Source organism: Bidens hawaiensis, unplaced genomic scaffold (genome assembly GCF_021521415.1).
Source record: "Bidens hawaiensis isolate Kalapana, Puna unplaced genomic scaffold, B.hawaiensis_p1.1 tig00035931_1, whole genome shotgun sequence".
NCBI lineage: Eukaryota > Viridiplantae > Streptophyta > Magnoliopsida > Asterales > Asteraceae > Bidens > Bidens hawaiensis.
In genome coordinates this window covers 191,021-210,403 of record NW_027496259.1, presented here as the reverse complement: position 1 = coordinate 210,403, position 19,383 = coordinate 191,021, and the positions used below count along the sequence as shown (strand labels likewise).

At 36.8% G+C, this 19,383-nt stretch overlaps 2 protein-coding genes and 1 pseudogene across 2 annotated transcripts; all 3 read right to left on the bottom strand.

Moving 5' to 3' along the window:
- Window positions 1–3: 3 nt before the first annotated feature.
- LOC143587938 (zinc finger protein CONSTANS-LIKE 2 pseudogene) lies at window positions 4–937 on the bottom strand (annotated as a pseudogene).
- Window positions 938–5,370: 4,433 nt separating this feature from the next.
- Window positions 5,371–7,189, bottom strand: LOC143587936 (uncharacterized). The gene has a single exon (XM_077069081.1). It carries the CDS (start codon window positions 7,172–7,174, stop codon window positions 5,393–5,395), a length of 1,782 nt encoding a protein of 593 aa, XP_076925196.1. The 5' UTR covers window positions 7,175–7,189; the 3' UTR covers window positions 5,371–5,392.
- A 985-nt stretch (window positions 7,190–8,174) lies between these two features.
- LOC143587937 (S-adenosylmethionine decarboxylase proenzyme-like) lies at window positions 8,175–9,584 on the bottom strand. Its single transcript, XM_077069082.1, has one exon. The coding sequence runs from the start codon at window positions 9,465–9,467 to the stop codon at window positions 8,400–8,402; it is 1,068 nt and encodes a 355-aa protein (XP_076925197.1). The 5' UTR covers window positions 9,468–9,584; the 3' UTR covers window positions 8,175–8,399.
- Between the last annotated feature and the right edge of the window lie 9,799 nt (window positions 9,585–19,383).

The window sequence follows — 19,383 nt, the reverse complement described above, 5'->3', positions numbered from 1 at the left end:
ACATTAGAACCCATAACCACCACCACTACCACCATTAGAGTTCTCATACTCCATCCCCAGCTGAAACTTATGATTCTGGAACTCATGCTGATGAAACTGCTGCTGATGATTAATATTCTTCTGAACCGGCACCACACTATCCGCATCACCACCCGCATAAATCTTCTCCTGCACCTTATTATAACACTGCTGTTCATCACCACCAAATTCCATAAACTCCAAGTACTCATCATCACCTCCTTCACCATTAAACAAAAACCCACCATCTTTACCATTTTGACTTTGACTATTCTTGACTGCAGGCCCATCAAACAACAACCATGAAGCAGCTTCACTCTCATCCTCATCATCAATCGCACCCTCTCCTTCATTAGACAAAAACCCACTCTGGGATTCAACTCCCAGCCCCATCACGGACCTCGGGTCAGCAGCCTGAGGCCCGTAAAGTGCCCCGGGTATTGGCATAACCGGGACACGATGGTGGCGGCGAGCCAGTGGGTTTGCGGAGTGGATATCCGCGTCACACGCGGTACAGAGCGAGGCTGCGTCCGCCTTGCAGATAAAGGCGGCCGGAGCCTGCTCGCACGCTTCGCAAACCCACACACGCTCATGCTGGGAGGACTGGAGTTTGTTAGCCGCGTGGATACGCGCGTCACACGCCGTGCATAAGTACGCGGCATCAGGGCGGCAGTAAATGGTGCAGGGGGCGGAGCGGCAGGTGTCGCATACACGAGCCCAGGTGGTACTAGTCTTTAAGCATAAGGTACCAGAGTGATCCAACATGGTGTGAGATGGGGTTGATGTGTGGTTCGTATGGTGTTTTGAGTTAAGTTTTGTGGTCACCATAAAGGAGCGAGATTACAAGTGGGAGGCTGAGGAGAATCCAGGAGGTGCCACGTGGATCCAAACTAGTGGGTGAGAATTGTTGGGCGGATTAGTCATACTTTGTGTGGGACCATTTATACTTGACATGTACAGCGGATCTATCCATCCAGCCTTTCTGGTTTGAGTAAACCTTAGTGTGGTTGGTTTCTAAATCTGTTTTAAGATTCTAATAAACAATTTATATTCGAGCTGAACCTTTCAAACTAGAATATTATAACTTTATAAGTTTAAATTCCATCTAGTTAAGTTCTTCTATTACAACTCTTCAACCGGTTTATAACTTGATTACAACTTGTTATCAATTATTTTAATTTTAAATATGTTTAAGTTAATATTGAGATCTGTAATTTTCATAATCATGTCACCACCTAAGTTTCTATTTGAATGGCATTGTATAGAATCAGGTTATGAAATATTAGTTGGTGTAGGTATAACAAGAGTCCTTGCGAATCATACACTTGAAAATAGTGAATGATTGGCATCATACACAATCCATTGTGGTATGCGTATTTTAAACTAAAAATATGTTAAGGGATGTGCATGAAACTAAAAAAACTTAACCGAAACAAAAACAACGGTATGGTTTTACATATTCATAAAAACAAAGGTTTGGTTTTATAAATTCGAATCGAACCGAATTTATAGATTTTCATTTTTTTAAATGTAGTCTATAAGAAATTTAATAAATAGCATAACTTAAATATGTCAGCTCAAATATATAATAGTCAGATAGTTACTAACAAAACATCTAGGTCTAAATTCATTATTTTTGGATAAATTTTATTTCCAGCCAAAAAATTTTAAGCATAAATGATAAGACCTAATAAACTAAAAACCGAAAAACTCATAACCAAAAGGTTTTCAATACTTCTACTTTACCAATCCAACATACATGGAATTAGGAGTGTTTTGATGTTGCTTTGTTGCTGGTGTTGTTTTGGTTTTGGTTTGGCTTTGGTGGATGTTTTGTTGGTCTAGCTCCTTGCTAGTTTGTGTTTTTAATATAATTTTGTTGGTCTTTCAAAAAAAAAAAAAAACAAGTCATACTAATTTCTACTTCCAAACATGTGTATCACATTTTTACTTAGGACGGTTACCTAATAGAGACATTTAAGAAACCTTTAAATATTTAAAGCCTACTTTCATCAGCAACTATGTCAGAACTATTTCGTACCAACCCTTTTCAGTATTGTATTTTGGGAAAAGATTTATGACTTAATAAACCTTTGTTTAGATTTTTGAAACCGATCCCAACAGGGTTTTATCGCAATGGGTCTTCAAACAAAGGGTTTTCTATGGAACATGAGAAAGTGGGCTTGAATTACTTAGTGTTGTCTGTGATCGCGAGCGTGTGGTGTCATCTTTTGTCATTGGACTACCTCTAGTAGTCGGACTGTATTTGTTGATCGTTTTAAAAAAAAAAAAGATTTTATTTGGACGTAAAAACGAACCGCAGTTCCTCATAAACGGGCAAGTGAAGATGATATTTGGATTAAGACGATACCAAAGTGGAAAGCTTTTCAAGTGCCAGTGGGGCTAGGCACAATGCCGACCCGGTTACTATTGAGAAATTGTGAAGCATGGGCCCACTGGGCACGTGAAGAGGATCATGGTCAGCCCATCTCTTCCGTCGTCTAGCTTAGCTGGCGGGTCCTATGCACTTATCACCCTTCACGCCTGGCAACTGGTTATGGTTGCCATTTGTCATGTCGGTTCCACCCTACTTGGCTTCTTATGGTGCTCAACGAATGGATCTAGTCCGACCACATCGTCTCATTAACACGTTCCAATCTTTGTTTCTCACTTACTCTTTTTAACCCCTCTACTTCTCTTTATTTGTCTTCTAACTTCCGAAACCTCAAAGTTTTTATCAAGATATAATTATCTTTGAGTTCGTATAAGAATGGTATAGCAATTACTAGAAGAGTTTAGGGAGAATTGTAAAATGGTGTTGGAGCAACTGAATAACAATAGATATTTAGTTTATATACTAGCAAACTTTAAAACAACGTTAGAAAAATTGGCAAAATGCTCCACAAGACACGAGAAGGTCCCATGTTCAAAGCAGATGCACCCGACACACGCTACGGCATAGCCGTGGATATTTATTCGTGTGCTTTGCTTTTTGTCATAGAACCTTGGATTAAAATCGAATATCGTGTTTTCTCACAGCAGTTAACTAAACGTAACCATTAATTGTAGAAACTATAATGCATCCGGCCTCAAAACATCATAAACGCGTCACGTCAAATGCCATCCATCCTCTTAACACACTCATTTATGTCCAATGTTACGTCTACTTTCAACAAGTTATTTTTTTTTAAATAATGCCATTAATGATTCAACTTGAGCTCAAATTTTTGAATCCAAACTCTGAAAATTCAAATTATTCTATCCACTTTAGTTTGAATTTCCGGATGCGTACTAACAAACACCCTCTCGGTCCTCTCGGATGGGTCCTCAGCGGGGGGCTTCTGGATTTTATCTTTGTCACGTAAAACACCGGCTCCGGTCTGAATTATACAGTTGGAGGTGCTCTTATGTGACAAGTCAGAAAAGGAGCCGTAACGAGTAAAAGGAGAAATGGTGGGACAAGTTTAATAGACTCTTTGCTGTATTGATCTCATCCCTAGTTCCATGTTTAAATTATATATACTGAAAGTAGAGGGCTTCAATTTGCAACTAACAAAATTTCTTATCCTCGGGTCGAATTAACCACGCCTTTATATGAGGGGCCATTAGAATTTGGGACCAATTTTTTCACAATTGAAAATGATATGTTTTTATACCTCATGTCAAAATAGGATAAAAAAGAACCAATCACTTACCCACTATAGTCTCTCTCATATGATTATATCTCATGTCAAAATAAGATAGGTATATAAAAAAAAAAAAAAAAATAGGAACGAAATAAAAACAGGTTCGGGTTGAAAGAGACCATGGTGGTTGATCAACTTGATCCGTGGGTTTCACTTGTTCATCCCGGTTGCATTCTTCACTGCTCGGTTGCTCCTTGTGCCTTTTCCTTAATCTGCTGGCCAGCCTGCAAATAAGTGCATTTCTTAATTTAGAAAACTATATTAATTAATTATAATAACTACTACAATAATTATAAGACGATTCTACAAACGAACCTGTTGCATCGATTCTTGAGCAGACTGTGCGACACTGGTAGCTTGGTCCATCAGCTCGGCTCACTTTTGCTGACACCAAAAGATACTCGATATCAGTGATGGAAATAATTGCGGTAATACAAAATAAATTAGAACGGGTGTAATTTTATTAGAAGTCACAAATAAATTACATCCTACAATGCATATATTTATATATACATATATGAGGCTATGAGAAAGAATAAAAATGAAAGTAACCTGAGCTTCGGCCTTTGCCCGGGCAGTTTCTTGTTCTGCATTCAGTTCGTTGTTCATATTGTACTTAGGAGATTAACGATTGTTGTTTATAAAATGCCAGTTAGATTATGTTGATCATAAACTATAAATAGGATTGGTTATATGCAGCTAATAACATAAAACCAACCGGTGACATGTGTGCTTTCTATTTATAGAAAACAGTTGCAAATATTTATCATTTGTTTGTTGCTACAATTGGGAACTTTTTTGGAGACTGAATCCAGATTAAACAAGACCACAAGTTAGTGAGATCAGAGAGAGGAAACAGGAACATGTTGGAATGGGTTATTTCTATTTTTGAAATTTATTGTACGGATGATCTTTAATTGGATGGACGTTTAGAAAGGTTCTTTAAGGTCTATCATAAGCCACACACATGAAGGTATAATGGTCGTTTATTATTTTTCTATCTTCTTTTGGTTGGTTCCTGCAATAAGAGTTCTAAACATTAATATATCTTGTTCAGGGTGCTAAACGGGTTGTGTCGCAAGTTGGCGGGTCCAACCAGACACAAACCAGAGAAATTTATGCAAACCCGAACATGACACGGATGATCCCAAGTTGACACGAGCATCCGAATTTTTATACATTTTTTTTCGCAAATTAACACTTCATATTTTCAAATTAACAATAAAAAATACAAAATATATAAAAAACATTTACAATGTAATCATTAAATCTTATGTCAATTTCTATTTTAAATTTTAATATTGACATAAAATATCCAACCTATCTAATTTAAGTTAAAACACATTTAAAAAAGAAAAAGAAATAATAACTGGGTTAAACAAGTCAACACGCGAACTGTGGCTTGACATGGACACGACATGTTTAGTTAAGTGGGTTCACGGGTTCAACCCAAAACTGACCCAAACTCGTTTAGACTAAACCCAAACCCGCAAATTTCATGTTAGGTTCTTGTCGCGTAAAACATTCATACCCCTAAACATTTGTCGTGCATCACCTACCAATCAAAAGCCTATATTCTTAAATTATCCTCTAAATTCTTAAAAACTGTCTATCAAAATTACAGAAGACAAATCATCAATACTTACAGTTGTTAAGTATAAACTCCATAGTTTTGCAAGATTTGTTTCCTAAGCATTATCTTCAGCCCGGTAAATCTGTTTCAAGGTACTTCTGGAAATCAACCCTCTTTCAACAGCAAGATTCCAAAAGGTTCCCAAAATACCCTTGTCACTAGCATAACTAGCAGTAAAACTTTTATGGATTTTGTAAGTGATCATCAACCTCTTCTTATACATCTCATCAAACACCTTTAAACCAGTACTCATGTCACCTGCTTTCAGGTAAGCATAAGCCAAACTAGTAAACACAACACTATCTCCGGATATCCCTTTACACACCATAATATCATATAACCTTTGAGCATAATCAACCCGCTCTCTCTTGCATAATCTCCTGATTAACGCCCTATAAACCAAAACATCAACAATTATCCCCTTATGATAAAACTCATCAGGCAACTTAACCAGCATCTCCTCATTGTTTTGGTTACAATAAAGATCCACGAGCCACGAGTAAGTGCAATAATTTGGAGAAAATCCATCGTTAATCATGGAAAAAACAAACTCTTTAGCATTTTCAAGATCCCGACCCTTGCAAAATCCGTGAATCAATGCCTTGTACGTAAAAGAATCAGGTTTTAACCCTGTACTCAACATTGTACCCCTAACTCTTAAAGCAGATTTCATATCTCCAATTTTGCAATAAGCATTAATAAGTGTGTTACATGTAATATTATCAGGTACAACTTTTCTCCCACTCATTTCATTCAACAATTTGTTAGCATCCTTTATCCTACCCTCTTCACATAACTTCCTTAACATTGTGTTATAAGTAATTGTTCCAGGAAACAACCCTTTAGCTTCCATTTCCTCACGCAAGCACATTGCTTCGTTATAGCTACTCACTCTACAATAACCGTCGATCAAAGTAGTGTATGTAACATGATTTGGAGTAACACCTTTCATTTCCTTAAACATTCTAAATGCTTCCCTCATTCGACCTTGTTTACAGTACCCGTGAATCAACGAATTATAGGTTATAATATCAGGATGGATGCCTGCTATGTTCATTCTATCTTGAATACACAAAGCCTCATAATGCATACCTTTCTTGCAGTACAATGATATCAACGTATTGTAAGTGAAAAGATCAGGCGAAACACATTTAAACTCCATTTCACTCAACAACTCTTCGGCTTTCTCCACATCCAACGACTTGCAACAAGCGTGAATCAACACATTATAAATATGCAGATTCGGAACTACCCCAATCTTTACCATTTTCTTATAAAGCTTCCACATTGTATCCGTCAACCTCTCTTTAACCAACGAGTTCAACAGAACAGTGCAAGCAGGCAAATGCGGTATTAAACCACAAACTCGCATATGCTCAAACACTTGAATTGCATCATGGATCATCTTCGAATTCGCGTAGAATATCACCAACCAGCTCAAAACATGAGAATTCACATCCGGGTCGTCTCGGGCAGTCGCCAGCGCGGTTAAAACTGTGGGCGAAGATAAAAAATCTCTCAGAGCAATTTTGTCGAGCAGTTGGTGTGCACTCTTGAAATGCCTTTTTTTGGTTAGAATTTGAATCATGGTCCAAGATGATTGTAATGAGTGCTTGTAATTCGGGTTTAACTCGACCCATTTGAAGAAACTCCATGAGATAATTGAAGTGGGTCTGATTTGTGAGAGGTTTTGAAGTGTCTGAGTGATGGTGGTTGAAGTGATGGTTGAACCGATTAGGGGGTTCAAGAGAGTGTCCCATGAACAACCTTTGAGTACAATTGCAAGCACAGGTTTTAGCAAATGGGTCTCGCCTGTAACACTTGTTAAATTAGCCATGAATGGAATGTAGATGAACCCTAATTTTATCGGTTTATGTGGTCTTTCGTTTTTGTTTGCTTCAGGTTTGATTGTGTTCTTACTTTCGTACAAATTGTGCAGCGGATGAACAGTTTGACTGGAGTATGAAACCAATCATCTCTTGTAATGAATCCGGTGACACCTCGTTTCAAACCGAACCAATCTAATTGAATGTAGATTGTAGAGGTGGGTGGCATGCAACCCGGAAGCGGACCCGGATTCGTCTATACTCAACACGCGGGCACAAACCAGGTTTCCATTTTAAGGGAACCAACCTGGACCAATCGAAACTGGTTCCACTTCTAACTGACCATCCCGGCCAAAACCCGATAAACACCTGCGAAACCGGTCAAAATCTGGTTTAAAACCCAACCTTACCCAAAACCAGTTCATATTCGCCCAATTTTTTTTTTAAACATGATTTGCCCACAGCTGATTGAATGTTTGCTTATTATTTTGGGTCAAAACTTTAAGCCAAAAATTCATTATGAATGATTAACAAATATTTTAGGTAACAGTTTCGGTCCAAAATCCATTATTTCGGGACTATACATTTCGAGCCTAAATGTAAAACCGAAACTGACTCATAACCGAACCTATGCGTAAGACCAAAACATCAAAACTGAACAGTTTTCTAAAACCACAAAATCAGAATTTTGGTTCTGATTTGTTCTAATGGCAATAATTATTCTTAAATTTTGGTATATGAATCTCAATAAATGAGATTTTAGGAAGGAAAGGGTAAAAATTGTCCAACCATTTTGGCCAGTTGAGCAAGTTAGTTCATATAGATATAGTTCAAGAGAACTTAACGGACCGATTATGTAGCCAGTTCCTATCAACTTCTCAATAATAAGTACCAGCTCGCACTTTTAAATACGGTCAAAAATCAATTCAACAATAGCAAAAGCAAAAGAATCAACAGAATGGCAAACAAGTAACCATGAAACATGACACAAACAAATAATCATGAAACTTAATTATATAACAAGTCATCACACAGGCTTTCTTGAAAGAATAACCAAAAAGAGTAAATAAAGAACCAAACAAAATTACATAGATAGTAGATGCACCAAAATCAGTAGCAGCATAATACTCCTCAGCTCATCAAACCCACAGCCAGATACACACACACTTAGCCACACAACCACACTAGACATGCAATCAATCATATTACCATTTTGCCAACAACTCTTCCTCCAACTTACTCTTCCTCATTCTCAGTTTCACTCCAACACCTATTCAGCGTCGACCGTGGAGACCCGCAACTACTTCCTCCCCTCACAAACCCATAGTACACCATTGACCTCCCACATTCACCCAACGCTTCATACTTTGTTTCTTCAACACAGTACCCCTTCACATTCATATCACTATTTTCCAGACTGAGTTTCTTCACTTCGCTCTCGTTCCCATGCAACGACATAGAAAACTCGCTAGGCTGAAAACAAGCCAACACTCTTTCCACCAAAAGAGTCAAATCCAAGGACTTGAAATCATAACCAACCACTTCAAAGCTAGCATAACTAAAACCGTCTTCTGGAGTCACATGAATGGTGGAGATCGCGTCCCCTTCTATAGCATTCATAGAGTACCCACACGGGTCGAAATCAAAATCACAAATTTCAGACTCTGGAAGGATCTTCCTAATCCCTGAATCTTCGGTCATCATAGCCGCAGAGCTCGACTCAGATTTAAAAAACACAGATGCACTCCTCTTGCCTAAACCAGTCATACACATCTCCAGAGTGTAAACCGAAGCGGTGTCTGCAACACGATCTGCTGACTCAGCTGAAGCAGTGTAGACATGCCATTTCTGATCCTTGTCAGCACCGCCCATGACATAAGCATTGCTACCCATACCAAGCTTTCCAAAATGACTATCAAGAACCATTACTTCTTCAGTGAAGCTACGGTGAGGAAACACTTGAGCACCAGGAAATATAAAGCTTCCACGCGTATACCTTACAGACTTTACGGTAAGACCGAGCTCACCAGATAATTTAAGTATAGGTGGGATTGAGAGAAGTAGCTTAGTAGTGCCACATGTTTTCATGATGATTTTATACGGGTACACAAACAGACTTGACTCAGAAAGAACATAAGAGTCTAGTAAATCATTTGATAATGAAGAAACAATAGTGCATTCAGCAGGTGCCAGGAACTCATCAATGTGGTTCCTAGTTAAAGACCGCAGGCCTTGGCCTCCAAGGTCAACGAATGAAATCTCAAGCCGTTTTTCATAGCCTTCAAATCCAATGGCGGAAGCCATCTCGCCTTTGGAAAGTTTTGTTACAAAGAGAGGAAACGAAGAACTGAGATAAAGAAAAGAAAAGAAAGACTAGCAAAACAATAAAACCGAACACTTTTATCTAGTGTTATGCAGCACGGATATTAAATATTAGGACGGCTTGCGGGTGCACTGCAAGATGAAAAATTGAATCTCAAAGTTAGAATAGGTCATTTAATTTCTGAACATTCAAATGAATGCAAACGTAAATGTATAATATTATTGTTATAGAAATGAAAACTGACGTTAGAATAAGCAGCAGATTTGAACTTCCTGAGCCCACCGTTGGGTCGAACGTCTTCAATACCGTAACCTAAGGGAGCTTCGTAACATAAGGAATTACTACTAGACTTTTTTCCAGCTTTTGATTCCATTGATCATTCAAATGTCCTGCCAATGCAGTAAAAATAGATAGAAATCGCATGCAATGTTGTTGACTCTAAAAACTTATGTAAACTTAAAAACCAACAAGAATCTGACTACCAAAAAAAACATATATTTGTGACAACATCATTTCCACATCGTTATATGTACAAATGCTTATGAACTATTGTGACTGGGTATCAGAAATATTAAACTTCAAAACTAGACATCTATATGCAAGGCAAAATGTTTGAAGAGATTCTCCCTGACTACCTAAGTTTACTGATTCAGTTTTCGCAAGGTTTGATAGTTTTTTTTTTCTTTCTGTGGGGGGGGGGGGGGGGGTAAGAGAAAATGACCAAAATGTCCATTTGACCAACCTTTTCCCAAAATGTCTATGCTAAATCAGGTTGACCATCATTAAGCCGATGTGATTATTTTGGCTTCCGACGAGATTATTTTGGGCATGTAGCAGAATCTGGTTGGCTTTAATCCCATGAAGTTAATGATAAAAAACCAATGGGTCGGCGGGATATTTTGAGAAGAGGTTGGTCAAATGGACATTCTCTTGATGCCGATTAGCCAAATGGTCAATTTGGTCATCATCCTTTTTTTCCTCGAAACTATTAAGCTTATATTAAAACATTTAAAATTATAAAGATTTACATATGTTTAATATATATGCATAACTACACATTTCAAAATTGAAAAATATACATCTATAAATATAATATAAGGAACAAATAGGTCAAGTTTATACAACCGGTTCTAAGTTCCAAACATGACGGAACATTTTGCCCTTTCAAAACCGATGTTTTGATCGATCGATAAAGACATAGCACACAATATACACAAACAATGAATATCATGAGGATGCAATAAAAAGATAGTACCAAGCAATGATCCACATTAAATAATTTATTATCATATTTGAACTACGTAAATCATCAGTTGATATCAACAAGACTTACGGTTGAAGAACTAATGAAAAACAATGAGAGATCTGCAACACGAACGTCTCAAATGGATCAAAAGCCTGAAACGATAACCATTGTAATAAAAATATATCGTCGCAAATACAAAAACATAGTAATGTTATGACTCCAAGATCAGCAAATATAGTTTTTAAAAGATTGAGTTTTGCGATTCAAAAAGGGGGTAGCAGCGCAGCTTGTTGCCCGCTTGCCTTCTGTTTCGATGTAATCCAATAAACAATCAACAAACATTGCTGATAAATTTGGCAATATGATTTTTTTAAGACAAAAAAACATTAAACAAGAGAATATATTAAATGTAAAGATAAAGAAACATATATACCGATTGATTAATTTAAATAACTGATGGAGAAGAAATATATATGTTTGGATCGAATCAGAAACCTATGATTGGGAACTAATCGACCGAGGAAATAAGAAAGACGAGGAGGTAGATTTATATACGGCTATGGTTTCATAGGTTGTGGGTGATAGTGAAAGTAGGGACCCAACAAGGATGTTGTCGTGACACGTGTTGTTTTGGTATTGGAAATGGTGTTTTTGCCCTCCAGGATAAAAGGTGACGGATGTGCTTGATTGTTGGACCTTTTCTTGTTCATAACATCCACACTTGTATCTCTATTGAAATTGAAGTTCTATTTTTTTTATGCACTTTGCATCAACATTACATGTGTAAATGACATTGGGTCAGGTTCGTAGGTCGGAAGATTTCGGCCCACAAACCCAAACACTATCCGTATATCTATGTCGTTGTGTTGTTTCGAACAAACCAAAATTATTTCATTTGTGCCCGGGTGTTCCTGGTCACCCCCATTCTTTCACTTAGTGGAGTAAATTATAGCGATTTTGTCTAAAAAATTTTATAAGTATTGAGTTCGGTCATCCCTAAACACTCTTGGTCACTCCTAGGATTTACCCTAAGCTTCGCCACTGGTTATGGGTGAACCAGTTTAGTTTTGTTGAGAACATAAGCTATACATCATGACTTTAGTAAAAATTTAAAAAACAAAAATATCAATTACATTAGCTCAAATTAAGCATATTTTAATTAGTGTCTTCTAATTGTTTTTGTCTTTTGTTTCTCTTTCTCATTAACAAACTTGATACATATATTTTATTCAATACGAAAGGATCAAAACAAAAGGGATTGGCGATTAGATAATTAGAACTAATGAATAAATGACTTAGAAATAAAAGTTCGATACGAAAAATTAATTCTACTTTTGAAGTATATCAAAATACCAAATTATAAATTTACACCTTTTAAAATAACTTGTCGTGAAACCTATGTAAAAACCTTTTTAAAACTCTAAAAGCTTACACGGGTAACGTATCAACCTAATTATTTTTGTGTCGTGTTTCGGATATATTCATAAATTATCAACCTTAATCAACATACAATGCAAAGCATTGTAGTATACTAGTATGTGGTCCGTTTAACAGGTATAGGATGGGATAGGGATGTTCAAAACGGTTTGGGACTAGGAACCGGAACCGGTTCCTAACCGGTTCCTATATTCAAAACCCCCTTTTAAACCGGTTCCAGGCTCGAACCGGTTAGGGAACCGAACCGGTTCTCCCACCCTCGGACCCCTAACCTATCTAACCGGTTCCTACACTGTAACCGGTTCCAACCGGTTACAGTGTAAAATTTTTTTTTTTTTCGTTTTTCGTTTGCGATTTGGATTCTAAACTACGATTCGTATTTGTATAGCATGAAAAATAAACAAAACAATTAACATAAAATTCATTTTATTTACTTTAAGAAGTTCAAAAAAAAAAGGTTACATGTTTTAAAATCTTCAAAAACAAACTAACAAAACATTAAACTTATAAATATAAAGTTGTGACATATTATTTCTAGAAAAGCCTTCTTGTTCGTCGTAATTATTGAGCGGCGACTTCTTCCTCGGAATTACTTGTAGAAATGCCTTCTTGTTCGTCGTGCACTCGAACATCAAGTGGTGTTTCATCTTCGAGAGTGGTTACGTGTTGAATACGATCGATTGAGTCCAAGTGATCCTTTAAGCAAATGCACATCTCCACCGACTCCGAATTTAGTCTTGTTCTTCTCACCGATATTACCCTGCCACTAAGAGAAAAAGCGGATTCCGAAGCTACCGTAGAAGCTTGGACGGTTAGTAAATCACGGGCCATGGTGGCAAGAATCGGAAACTCGGTTTCCTTTACCTTCCACCAAGCCAAAACATCAAAAGTGCCATATTCCTCTTCGGATAAACCGGTAGAGTAATCATTTGCACTATACCTTCCTAGTTCGCTTGAAGGGGTGTTACCCCTTTGTTTTTTAGCCGTTACGTTGCGAACGGTGTTCATAAGGCTAATCATGGGATCTCGTACTCTAGTAGCACTTGAACTTGATGAAGACCCCCCGGCATAGGCATGTGTATGTTTGACCCATATTTATTTAAATAAAAGTCATACATAAATTTAAAATTCAAGTTAAAATAATTTTTTGCCTCTGTTGAAAAGTTTGGGTCAATTTCATGCATATCTAAGGCTGAAAAAATTTCGTCTATCACACATTCAACCCCCGTAACATTTAACATTTGGTTTAAAGCGGCGGCGCAAGTAAAAACCGGTGGCAATTCAAGAAAGTATTTTTTTAATTTAAACTTCATTGGTAATATGATGTTTGAAAACATTGGACTTTTATTTTCAAATTCTTTAAGATTGTTAACCATTAAAAATAACTCCGAAAGAACCAAGGGACTTGTCGGATAATACGTTCCCGATAGTTTCGTAGTTGATGTTTTAAAAACTTCAAGAAAAGTCGATAAGTCATTGATAATTTCCCATTTCTCATTTGAAAAGGGGATTGCCAAATCATTCTCGGCAAGACTAGAATGAAATATTTGTAAAGTTTCTCTTTGTTCCAAAGCACTTTGAAACATTATGCAAGTGGAATTCCATCGATGAGGTACATCCCAATTAGCTCCCAAAGCTTTTCTTCCCGTATCTTTACAAAATTTTCTATAATCCATTTGTCTTTTTTTACTTTTCTTAAAAACTTCATGTATCATTAGTCTAAAATCGTTTATAACCGATGTAATCTCATCCGAAGCAAGTCCGTCTTGCACGATTAAATTAATGATATGTGCAACACACCTTGAGTGAAAAAATACACCATTGCAAATCGGCGTATATTTTAATTTTAATTTATCAACCGCCGATGTATTATTCGACGGTTTATCAAATGCCATTGAAAATATTTTATTTTCTAGTTTATAAGTTTTTATAACATAATCTAAAATTTCAAACAAATTATCTCCCGTATGTGGATACTCAAAGAGTTCGAAAGCAATGGTGCGTTTCATCATTTCCCACGATGACGGGTCTACCCAATGAGCGGTGACACAAAGATAAGATTCGGGTAGACCATGTGGAGCCGACCAAACATCACTAGTTAAGTTTATTCCCGTATTTATATTTTCAAAATATGCAATTAGTACCTCTTTGGCCTTCTTCCACAATTTTAAACAATAACGTTTAAGAGTATGACGACTTACGTGAGTGTATTGTGGTTGAAGCGTATCTCGAATCATGGCGGTTAAGCGAGGGTTGTCGAAGTGGCTAAACGGCAAAGCTTCTTGAATCACAAACTTCGCCATACGATCTTGAACTCGATCAATTTGGTATGTAAATATTCCGCCTTCACTATCCATTTGCGTTTGTTGCGAATCGACGTTCTTTTTCAACGCCTTGCAATACGGTTTTTCGATGTGTTTCTTCAAATTTGAATTCGAAAGTGGGTTTAAATAAACCCCACAAAACTTGCACCGAGCCTTCAATGAATGGTCACTCAATTCAACCAAATCCCAATTGCACCAAATCCCTTGATTACGATTATGAGGTACAATACGAACGAAACTTGGTTCGGCGTTGGAACCTTGACCAACCGATGATTGTGAGGCAGCCATAACAACAAATATGAATATAGAAGAAGAGAAAACAAGAGATTAGAGAACTCAAAACGTTGTAATAGCGTTTTTTTTGTATTTTTTTGCGTTCGGGTTTGCGTTTTGAGTGTTGTGATGAACCCATGACACCAAATACCTATTTATACTAGTAGTGAGGTGCTTGGGGGAGCCAAAAAACGGCTATTTTTGACCCCAACGGTCAAAAAACGGCCAAAAAAACGATTTCCAACGGCTTAATCGATCCAACGGCTAGAACCGGTTCCAGATAGAACCGGTTCCTAACCGGTTCCGGTTCCTACCCGCCCCCACTCAGAATTGCAAGAACCGGTCACGGATCATCGGGTTGAATCAGATAGGGTCCGGTTCCTACCAAAAACGGGTAGGAACGGTTCGGTTGCGGTTCAGGTCCACCGGTTCGGTTCCAGGAACCGGTTTTTTTTGATCAACTCTAGGATGGGATCGATCTGGGCTTGGTCCAGCAAGGATCCAGACACGTTTATTAGGCCTGGCGCACCCAGCTTGGGGTTAATAGTAAATAACCATAAACCCAACTTCTTGTTTAAATATGGACCGGCCCGATTAAATTAACGCGATTGATCGAGTTATGACCCTTAAGAATTATACATTGGGCAACGAACACAAACCCTGCTTAACTCGCTTAACCGGTAATGATGAACACTTAACGAAACAGATTATGTCTATATAATTATCTTGTATAATTATATACATACTCGTAGGACGGATTTTAATATGTATACTAAATATAAATAATAAATAGGTTATGTTTATTTACAATTAAATAAAGAGAAAATGTCATAGAATGGTAACCAAGTTTCAAAAGTGTTCAAATTAGATCACTCATGCAAATTTTCCACAAATCGGGTCATTAGCTCTTCAAATCAAGCCTTGCCAGGTTTTTTGTGCGTCAAGAAAGCAATGGAGGATAAGATGTTGGGGTTAGGATTTGGAAATTAAAAAATTAAAAAAATTTAATTATATTAAATTTAAAAATAAAAAATAAAATCCACGTCACCACTCAACGTCAACATAAAAAATAGAAAGAAAAAAATTCCTATGTGAAACAAAAAAATATAAACATAAAACATATTAAAACCTATAATTTAATACAATTTGAAAGTTGAGTGACTTAATTGAAACAATTTTTAAACTTTAGTAACCTAATTAAAACACTTTCGAAACTTGGTTACTATTCTATGAAATTGTCCCTTAAGTAACAGGTTTGGGCTTTAAACGAGAGTTGGACTGAGGTGGACTTTATGAACCGTTTAATATTTATTAGTTAAGATTATATAATAATAATCTTATAAGATAATAACCTATTCGTCTCCATAATATCTCCGGTTAATTTGATAATAAAATTTTGACTGATCAAAAAACCAACAGTGGTATCAGAGCCCTGGTCACTTTTTATTTGTTTTACTTGATCAAAAAATTGTCCGGTTTTATTTTGTGACTGTTCTTAAATATGTAAATTTGTCCCGACATTGTTTTGTGGTTGCAATTTATATTCGGTTTTTGGTTTTATGGTTTTTGTCATCTTGATGGTTCAAATTTGTAATAGTTAGGGTGTTTCCTTTATTTTCTTTCTTTTGTAAATATTGTAATAAACAAAGACTCGAACACAAAATGTCACACCCCGACTAGCACAATGCGGAAGCGTAAAACGGGAATGTAACAGACACCTCTGATATCAACACATTGTTTATAAAAAAACATTACAAACTAATTTACAATATATTACATTTATTTGTTCTATCGTTGTTTTCCAGTCTAGGTGATATAAACAAAACTAGTTCATTAACTATACATTCTTACTACTAACATCCTTGCCTCTATTCACATAGCATCAACCACACACTTCAGGTAAGTAACAGATCATCAAATTACTCCGATTTAGGTACACCTGAAAAGCAGTTTAAAACGGGTCAACTACTAGAGTTGGTGAGTTTCACGAGTTTCAAGAAATCAGTAATGAGTATTCACAAGTCAACACTTGTAATCATGAAATAAGTATGTATGTATGTAAATGATGTATGTGATATAATTATGCTAAGCTACAGTGAAGCATGGACTGTTCGTGCTGCGTGCCTCCATTTCCCACGCTCAATCAACCACTTTGGCCCCTTTCCGCCCACAACATGCCCCGGTAGCTATGTCTAACGCTACATAGCTGGTTCGTAAAAATTATGGTCATGTGCAAACGGTTTTGGTGTCTCGGCAAACCGTGCCGGCTCCGTTTGGGTTTGTCAAACCAATAGTACTATTCACAAGCCACCGGCTCGAAGTTAATCACTGTGATCGTGGGGACTTTCGTGTATTAGCACTTAGATAATTCACATCATCACATGTTTCAGATAAGTACATAGATATAAGCAAACATGCTTTTCACCCCAAAAGTTCGTAAAACAGTTTAAAAGTGGGGTCATGAAACTCACGGTTTAGTAGATATTCAGTACTGTATCAGCTCGTGGTTTGCTCGGTCCGCTATCAGTAGTTCCTATAATCAATATTATAATAATATTAATATTTTAATATTATCATAATCTCAATACTAATCTGGGCTGTATAACTAATCTGGGTGTAGGTGGAACGCCCAGAAAGTGGCAATAGGCTTAGGTTGTGATGTTGTTTGTAAGGCCCCGTCACCGTGTTGGGTTTCTATGAAATTAACAAGCTTAGTTAACCATTTAACTAGTCACAATTAAGGCGGAAGCGTGATATTTACAAACTAAACATATGTATCCATGTGTTTATATATGTATATGTTCATGAATAACCTAGTTTATTCATGTTATAAGATTACCAATAATCTATTTACTAGAAACCCGAAGCAAGGATCAAATGATACGGAAAAGCTAAACTATCAAGCTTGTAAACACTTACATTCTTAACCCTTTAAGAGTTTAGTAGATGGTTGAAGAAGATGATGATGTGAATGCTAGACTTTCAAAGGAAAACCCTCAAACGGAATATACCCCGAGCCTCCAACACACACCGAGCTATGCTAGGAAGCTTGAACACGAAAAACCCGAGACCCGAGCCCTTCTTTTTCCTTTTGGCCGTAAACAAGAAAGAAAGAAAGAAAGGAAGAGTTGTTTTGTTTTTGGTTACTTGAAAGTATTATATTTTGGTGTGTCTTGATTATTATTCATTCTCATCATTCATCTCCCATGATGTTAGGTATTATGATAAAGTATCCCATACTCAAATGCATGACATGATTTGATCAAGACATGGGGTGTGGGGCCCACCCAAAACCGGCCCCAATATATCCTTTTTTTTTTTTTTTTTTTTATTTATTTTATACTTTATAAAATATATAAACACCCCATCTTTTATAAACCATTTTATAAAAGAATACATAGTTAAATAATCATTCCAATAATAATTATTTGAATAAATAAATTAACCAATTAATTTATCTAACACTTTCAAGTAAATATTCAGAAACCCGTTTTTCTGAATGTGTCGTGTTCTGTATTTGTTTTATAGATCTTATCTTAACAAATATATAATTGGTGTGTGTCTAACTCGTTATTGGGTATGACCCGACTTGGATCAAACACGGCTAGCCACATTAACCTAATTATGTGTCTCGGGCATACGGTATTCCAACAATCTCCCACTTGCACGAGACTCATAGGTAGTTAACGCTAATGGTGAATACCGCCTAACAACAGTTCACCATCCCTAGTGTGTTTGACTAAGTGCCATTCAATAACATCATCCCCTTCAAGTCCATACTTGATATGATATAGGTAAGTCTTATCATTACATCCCTTTGTTGCTAGATGTCCTGTCAAATCGAAGAGACACAGAGTGATCATTCTCTCAATGATTTAACTTAACAGGCCTTAGACATCTAAACTCTCAACACATAAGAGGAACAAATCCCATCTTGACTGCATACACCCTTGTTGACATCTCGTATGATATCTGAGCTCTTTCTTACACGTTATCGTGTTACCGAAATAACAAAGAAGAGAGTCAAGTTATCAGACTTGATGAAAAAACCAGATCCAATATGCATCTCAGGTCAAAGGACACAATGATACTCGCCTTTACTCAAGGATTACTTATGATCAGTTGCACTAACTCTATGCAGTGATCCTTGAGAGCGGATCATGTCCAATATTTGTATCCCACAAATATCTATGAACCTTGGTGGCAAACCTATGCCTTATATTCATCACATGAATATCAACCAATCCGGGTTCATAATAGTCTTACCTTCATACTTGTTCCCACAAGCATGATCGACTACGGACGTTTAGAACAACATAAGTCATTCATGGATTAAACATGCAAATATAGAACATAACTCATTTAATAATTAAAACATAATTAATTTTCATGAGATACCCATTACATTCGTTCTTATACAAACACTCAATACAGATTAAATCCACTCACTAGAATACCGAAGTCCTAATGCACAAACATGACCCTCATGCTTTGGCCTATCGAGGAGCTTCGTGAGTGGGTCCGCAATATTTTGATCGGTATGAACTTTATGAATACATATCTTTCTCTTTTCAACTTCATCCCTTATGTAGTTGAATCTGCGCTCAATGTGCCTCG